At 37.7% G+C, this 8332-nt stretch overlaps 1 protein-coding gene across 1 annotated transcript; it reads right to left on the reverse strand.

The window, feature by feature from the left end:
- Positions 1-533: 533 nt before the first annotated feature.
- On the reverse strand, positions 534-2130 carry LOC146635445 (ladderlectin-like). Its single transcript, XM_085350561.1, has 6 exons — positions 2070-2130; positions 1892-1930; positions 1407-1522; positions 1183-1317; positions 980-1091; positions 534-616 (listed from the first exon to the last, which is right to left on the reverse strand). The coding sequence occupies exons 1-6, from the start codon at positions 2128-2130 to the stop codon at positions 534-536; spliced, it is 546 nt and encodes a 181-aa protein (XP_085206687.1).
- Between the last annotated feature and the right edge of the window lie 6202 nt (positions 2131-8332).

Genomic DNA, 8332 nt, shown 5'->3' on the forward strand with positions numbered 1-8332 from the left:
GAGTAATATAGTGTACACTGTTAGGTGCCAGGAGGATTGCCATGATTTTTATACATCAGGGAAACAAAATAACCTCTAGATAAGCAGATGGCACAATACAGAAGAGCTAACTTGTCAGGCCAGGACTCCATAAAGAAAATATTTAATTTCTACATCATGTGAGCACAGAAATTTGAATTTGCATCAGGTATTTGGAAAATGGTGGATTTATGCCTGGATGTGTATGAATCTTTTGAAGTATTCCCATGAAAATGTGACAAAGACTCAGAGACCAGTTTGATTCAATGCTTAAAGGTTTAATAATGAAGATGATGTTCATTCAGGGAAGTAAAGTGAAAGCTTAAAGCATTCTTTCCATTACACACTCAGTTTGTTCTTATTAAAAGAGACAATCCATCTACAGGTTGCATCATTTTTCAACTCATTCCTTATGTAGCGTTGCGGTGAACTAAAAGAAGTAAAGATGTAAGAAGACAAACATTTTAAGCTGGATTTATGAGATTATTTGCTCTAAAGACCGGTGAACCAAGCCTTCATTCCAGAGATCGTCTGACTTTCCTGGCGCAGACAAATGGGTATCTGGCGTCACAGGGTATGTCATTCATACAGAGGTTTCCTGTAAGCACCAAAAATGAACATTAAGTGAAGCCATGCTCACATGGACGTCTATACTGACACAAATATTTAGTTTGCATAATAGCAGGAGCACCTGTCAATATTCATTTTTGACTCTACTTTCACAGCACTATGTAAATTTACTTTAAATTTAAAGACGTGAAATACAGCAATCTATTTTATTCATTATGGTAAAACACAAAGTTTGTCTCTGTTAAAAATAAAATTTAGAATTCATATTATTTTCCTGTAAGTCACTGCTATTTATCACACCAAATGATAAGCATTTTTTGAGAAAATGTGGATACTGTAACAGTTTTTGTTCCCCTCAAAATGAATTCATACACTTTCTTTTAAATTTTACCTGTCCAATTCATATGCAGGCAGTTCTCTCTGCCCCTGACATTGTTAGGCTCTCCGTGACACCAGTTTGCATATGTGAAACGGGTTCCATCGATCCAAAACCAATAACCCTCCTAGAAAACACAAAAAAAAAACAGAGAATAGTGTCAATAGGCAGGCATATCCTCTAGTCTCAGAACTAATGTCTAATATTGAGTAGTGTACCTCTTGAGCATCTGAGCCTCCAATCCATGTAGGGACATGATTACGAGCACCATTAAGTATGACCCTCTGAATCGCTTGGTACTCTCCGAGGTTGTGCACAGACGCCAGATTTGCATTCAGGGACTGACAGTGTCTCTATAGGACAAAAGGTCTAGTTTAAACCAAGTTTGATATGAAAAGTATTAAAGCAGAGAGAAATGCTAAATCGAAATCACTGTTCTTACCTGCGCCTGAGCCCAAGTCAGTTGATTGGGAAAGAAGTGATAGTATCGGTTTCCATATCTAGTCCAACCCCAGGGGCTCCTAAAACATGCAGATCTCTTCTCAACAAGATGCTCTCCTGAGGACAAGCAAAGACTACTTAGATACTCAAACATCAATTATCGTTGCTATTTACAAAAAAGTAATTGTCTTTCAAACCATGTATATGCTCAAACCTTTATACCCCCGCAAACACACACACACACACACACACACACACACACACACACACACACACACATTATATATATATATATATATATATATATATATATATATATATATATATATATATATATATATATATATATATATAAATTATAAATATTTTATTTTCTCACTGGTAAAACATATCATTTGAACACATACATTACATACAAGCATACAAGTGAGGACATAGATGTGCTCTTCAGCATGACAATAATCTGAGAGGAAAATTGTTACCAACCTGGGGGATGTGATTCAGACCCATCCTTACCCACTTCATCTGGAAGAACCCAAAAAAAATTATAATTTTGATAAATTTTAGTGGTAAATTTCCATTTATAATATTGATATTATAAGTGTTGTTTGTATTATTGATTCCACACATATATACGTTATCTATATTATACTACAATACTCACTGGCAGCAGTGGTCAGAGCGATCATTGCACAAAGAAGTGCAGACACAGTCAGCAGCTTCATGGTGATAATTAGTATCTCTGTGAACAACAAAAGACCCAAAGTTATTAGCACTTCATTAAACAAAGCACAGAAGGAATCTGAGTTTTCAGCCAACCTTTTGTAGAATATCTTGTCTGTTCAGTCAGTAGCTTCAGCCTTCCAAGGTTGGAACAAGGTGCTGAACAGCTCTGAGATCACGGCTTATATTCTGTCTCTTTGTAGTTTCAAAACAGGGAACTAACATTGAAAAAAATGACACGTGTATTATGTGATTCATGCTGGCCAGACTTTTACTGCACTTCTTTCTTTCACAACCAAAACCAAAATTATTGCCAAATGCTGACTACTTCTTCCAGCTGCCCACTTAATTTTACTAGTCAACAACTAGTCAAACACTGGTCAACACTCCATAGTATAAATGGAGAACATTTTATATATTTAAGAAAGTATTTTCAGGAAAGAAAAAAAAAACATAAAACAAAGGAGAAGCTGAGTTTATGGACATTAAATAATCAGCGTTATTATGAAGATCTAAAATAATTTCTGACGTTTTGCTCTCACAGTAATCATGATGAGAATGTTTCTTCAGTAGACCAATTCTTGCCAGTTCTTTCCTTAGCATTTCTGGAAAAGACATGCAATAAGAAAAAGATAAAATGAGACCAGTGCCTCAGCTGATAAGAGATGTCTTGTATCTTTGACAGGCATTCACCAGAAAATTTTTATGGAGACAGATCTGTCACAGTACTGGGTCTGTGTGCTGCGTTTTTGATCAGTTATGTTCTTGGATTTGTTGATTTTCATGGTTTTGAGTCACTTTATTGTTTTCTGCTTATGTCAAATTCAGAGATGGGCAGTGATGCGTTAAAAGTAATGCGTTATTGTAATTTGATTACTTTTTTCAAGTAATCAGTAAAGTAACAGGACTACTTTTTCAAGTAACTTGACCAACACTGGTTATGTTCTTACTTTTCAGTCGTTAGCTTTCTGTAACTTTGCCCTCCCCCGTTCCACGTCTCACGTCTAGTTACTCTTCTCTCTGTGCTCCATGTCTGCTTGGTCTTCAACCCGTTTTCACTCCCTACTCGTAATATAGCGACGATTTGTAACGTCCCTAAAATTCTCATGCTAACGCAAAAGGTACCCTTCCATGTTTTTCTCAGTTCACTCCAATGTGAACCCGCTCGCAGCGATAAGAGACGCTTCGAGCAGAGGCTCCAGCCATCCATTTACTCCAATAATAACCCCGTCATGGCAAAACATGACGCCGTGAAGTACAATCTAACTGGAGAACCGAGGACCCTCTCCCCCGACGTGTTTTTCTCCCTAATGTAAGGCTTTCTTTGTTTTGTTTTGTTTTTTTAGCCATCAGAATTGTTGTCTGAAGGCCAAGAAAGATGCCAAGTGGATTTACTTTACCAAGTGGATCATCATGGCCTTGCCATATTGGTCCATTTGATTGACCTTTATTATAATTATGTATTTATTTTATTTTTGTTTTTGAAAGACTGGACAGACATGACTGTCAGGACAGGGAGAAAGAATGAGAGGGAGAGAAAGAAAAATATTCCCATATATCATTGTTGTTTATTGTATTGCTCTCATGTTCTTCTGCTTGTTTTCTTTTCTTTCTCAACAGGTGATCCAGGTGATTGATATATGTATATTTTTTTTGTCTGCTTATTTAGTTGTTTTTTTGTTTTTTTGCCCTTTATCCCCATCCCTCTTCTCCACTGTTTTTTCCCCCTCTTCCTTTCTCCTTTTTCTTTTCCTCATTCAAGTCTGTCCCGTATCTAGCAAGTGAAAATAAAAAAATAAATAAAATAAACAATAAAAGGTGAATCAAATAGACCATTACGGCAAGTCTGGGATGGTCAATTTGGTAAAGTAAATCCATTGGGTATCTTTCTTCGCCTTTACAATAATTCTGATGGCAAAAGAACCAAACGGGACAGGCAGAAAAAAAAAAAGAAAAAGAAAAAAGGAATGAGACAGAAGTGCTATCCCAGCCGTCCAAGATCTGAAATGCATTTCAAGAAGTCCCCACAGTGAGCATTAGGGAACTCAGTACTATAAGAAAGGTCTTTTTCATATTTCTACAGTTAGTGTTCAATTAACTGTCATTTTTAAGTGCAAAATCCAAAATACTTCTTTTTTGTTGTTTGTTTGAGGTTCGCAAATGTAAATAGAATTCGGTGCTTTTCTTTGGCATACATGAAAGTGGTTTGGGGGTTCTGATCTGAAGGCCCATGAAACGAAAGGTATCAAAGACTTCTAAAAATACACAATAAATCAGCAGTTTCACCCCCTCAGAAAGAGAGGGTGAAACTGGAGTAATGTGTTCTTGGTGCTTTAATAATGATCATCAGACATTCACAAGCATTTGTTCCCACAGTCGTCGGGGGTAAAATTGATTAGTTAGGGAGAAATTCAACAGTCTTGTGAAACAATGTCTAAACTGTGGTTTCAAAGAATGTGTCAAAAGCTGCCGCTTCTTTTGAAATTAAACCAAGGCTGTTGGCTAACTGATGATCACCATGATAATGACTTTATCTGCCAGTCACAGACTTAGACCTGTCCTTTTAGTTATTGCTAAACTTTTTATGGTAAGGAAAACATTAGAGAAAACAAAACTGACTCACCTAGACATCGTTTTCTGATTGAAAAATCTTCCTGCAATTTTGTCCTCAAGATTACTTAAATGTCTAGAAGTCTATTGTTGAATTTATGAACAGAGACCCAGCTGATTTTTTTACCTGATTTTTCTTTAAATTAAATTTACGTATTTAGTAGCTTAATCCTTATTTAATTTTTTTTGTCTTTATTGTCCTTGTTGCAGGTACAACGGAATTAAAAGTGGTGTCCAATCAGTGCATCGACCATAGAAATATGAAAATATAAATAAAAACAATAAAATTTAATAAAATTAAAAAATAAAATACTTAAAGTGCTAATAAGAATAGTATGAGCAAACATTTACATACATTCCCACACACATGCTTCAGTCAGTGCATAGATCATTTCAAGAATGACCTGATGGACATTATTTTTTTTTAGTAGCAGTATTCAGAAATGTTATAGCAGTTGGGTAAAAACTGTGTTTGAGTCTACTTGCACTAATTGCTCTTTACTGTCTGCCCAAGGGCAGCCGTCCAAACAGGGAGTGGCCAGGGTGTGAGGTATCTTTTATAATATTTTGAGCTGGGGACCTTTTGTGGCTTTTGCATTTTTCAATTCCAAGCCATTTGCATTGTGTTTAATTGAATATAGCCAAATTCTCCAAAAAAAAGTTTGGTATAATTTTATTTCAAAATTCAAGTCTGACTTCCTTAAATTAGCTTCAGTGGCTAAGCTAACAATACACATCCTCTTAGAGCCCTAGGGACCATTTTTGACCCATTGACTTCCATTATAAACGCTATTTTTCACTGCAGAATTATTACCGTTAATGTCTTGGTGATTACTTATGTTTCCCTTTCGTTTTGGTCTCTGGGCCTTAGAGTTGTAATTTTTTTATTTGTCCACCGGGTGGCGCCCTTGCTCCACATTTGATCCCTGCTGGAAAACAGCGGGCTGCTTGGACAGACCTGCGGGAAATGAAGCCTCATTTCCGGCGTGCAGCAGCGGCTTCGCCCGCTGATCAGGCGGGACCATTTTCGGTCCCTAGGGCCGTGAGAGGGTGCATTTTTTTTTTTTAGTCAACAGGAAATGACGTATTTGTTGTCACGTGGTATCGGACGTGTGCGCTGGAAAAAGGGGTCCCCGGTGATCGTGCCCCGGTAATCGTCGCGACTTACCCCGGCAACATGCACTTATTTCGGCCTAGAGGAGGAGCATTTGCCGCCTGGAGACCATTTTCTGGTCCTGAAAAAAAAAAAAAGGCGATCGAAATGAATGTTGGTGCCAATCTTTAGTCCATCTAAAGGCCTAATTATAATAACAATTGAATATTACCTCAAATGTTTTTTTTGGAAAATATTCAAGTTTTATGTCTTTTGGGGCAAAAAAAGCAGTGCGCTCATGTGACGAAATCGGGATATAAAGGGTTAAAATCCGCGAAATGTAATTAAAACTTGACATGAATATTTCAAGGAGAAGTAGGTCTAAAAGATTGGCTACTTTAAAGTGGAATAAAATATTAATATATAAATTTTTTTATAGCACTTTTTTGGGCGTGGTCGATTAGGACCGATAGTGTGTGCATTTTATGAAATGCGCTCCTGCAAAAAAAATAAAAGTGGATCGAAATGACTGTTGGTGCCAATCTTTGGTCCATCTAAAGGCCTAATTATAATAACAAACGAATATTACTTCAAATGTTTTTTTTGGAAAATATTTAGTTTTTTTGTTTTTTGGGGCTAAAAAAACAGGGCGCTCTTGTAATAAACCTGGGATTTAAAGGGTTAAAACAACGAAAATGTAATTAAAACTTTATATGAATATTTCAGGGAGAAGTAGTTTTAAAAGACTGACCAATTTAAAGTGGAAAAAAATATGAATATATAATCTTTTTATTGCACTTTTTGGGGGGTGGACGTTTTGGTCCACTAGGGCCTATAAAGGGTGCATTTTTTAAGGGCCTACCAGGTGTTAAGACAGCAGGTATAGTCTAGCTCTTCCAGCATGGGGAGAGGGCAGCCAGTGATCCTTTGGGCGGTGTTAATGACCCCTTGGAGTGCTTTCCCCTGAGCCACCGTCCAACAAGTGTACTAAATGCATATGCAATAGGTTAGTACACTCTCAAAGGAGGCTCTGTAGAAGGACACCAGCAGTCTCTGTGTGACAGTCTCTGTTGGGCCTTTTTCAGCAGCTCGGAGGTGTTCACACTCCAGGAAAGGTTCTCCTCTATGTTGACTCCCAGGAAGCGAAAGTTTGACACCCACTCCACACAGTCCCCATTAATGATTAGTGGTGGGATCCCTGTCTTTTTCTTCTGTTGTCTGTTATGAGTTCTTTGGTCTTTTAAGTGTTGAGGAGGAGGTTATTTGCCTTAGCATGATGACAGCTGCTTTGCTTTGTCTCAGTAAGCAGACTAGTCACCCCTGGAGATGAGCCCCACCGTGGTGGTATTCTCTGCAAACTTCACAAAGGTGTTGCTCTGGTGGGCAGGAGTGCAGCCATGTGTGTAGAGAGTGTAGAGCAGTGGACTGAGCACACAGCCATGGGGTGAGCCAGTGCTGAGACTCAGGGCTGGGGATGTGCAATGGCCAGCTCTCACTCTCTGTCTACGGCCTAAAAGAAAGCTGTTGATCCACAAGCAGGTGCTGTATGGAAACCCCAGGTCCTGTAGCTTGACCACCAGTTTTTGTGGAAGGATGGTATTAAAAGCTGCATGGAGTGCTGTGGCTATGGCGTCTTTCATGGATTGGTTTGCTCTGTAGGCAAATTGGTGTGAATCCAGGCTGCGAGGCAGGGCTGCTTTAACTTATTACCAGTATAAAAATATGGCCTGTAAATGTATAATTACTGTTCTGGTTTCATCTGTTCTGCTGAGTCCGAGTTTTTCTTGATTTTCAAGTTCGAAGTCTGTTACTGGAACACTACAACTCTACAACAGCCCTTTTTATGCTAAGTGATTCAATGGTGCCTTGGCTGATGTTCTGGGGTTTTTAGACACATATGTAGGTGACAGCTGAAATGATTGCTGAACTTTTTATACTATCTCAGAGTGTCTAAATTGGAAGATAACCCTCAGTTTTACCTTCTTCTTACAAGCTTTGAGCTTATCAAATTTAAAGCACAACATTGCACAGTAGTTGTTTTTGCCATGGCTCCATGAAAAGATTACTTTTTAAAGGCGCTAATAATGTTGGTGCTTCCACATAGTTTACATGGAAGGTCTTTTCTTATCTGTTAACATTTAGCAACTACTTGATGAGTCTTAATGAAACTTTGAAATGAGGAACACAAAACTGTAAACGCAGACTGTATGCCTTCAAAAGCAAAGTGCCTTTTGAAATGGATTGTTTTTTTAACATACTGATAACAATGAATTACAGCGGTCCAGCCTAGAAGTTATAAATGCATGAACTAGTTGTAAGTAGTAATAAATTAAACTAGTAACATGAGCTACTGTTAGCTTGAAGGCCTGTATTATGTAACCAATTAACAGAGATTGATCATATTTAAAATTAAAGCATTAGTTAATGCCAGAATTTGTTAGAACATTTTTGTAGGAATGGGATCTACAAGACACGTTGATGGTTTGGATGAAGTAATTACT

This window comes from Diplotaxodon limnothrissa, linkage group LG3 (assembly GCF_057381915.1).
Source record: "Diplotaxodon limnothrissa isolate DT_005_m linkage group LG3, D_limnothrissa_male_GT1.1, whole genome shotgun sequence".
NCBI classification, from domain to species: Eukaryota; Metazoa; Chordata; class Actinopteri; order Cichliformes; family Cichlidae; genus Diplotaxodon; species Diplotaxodon limnothrissa.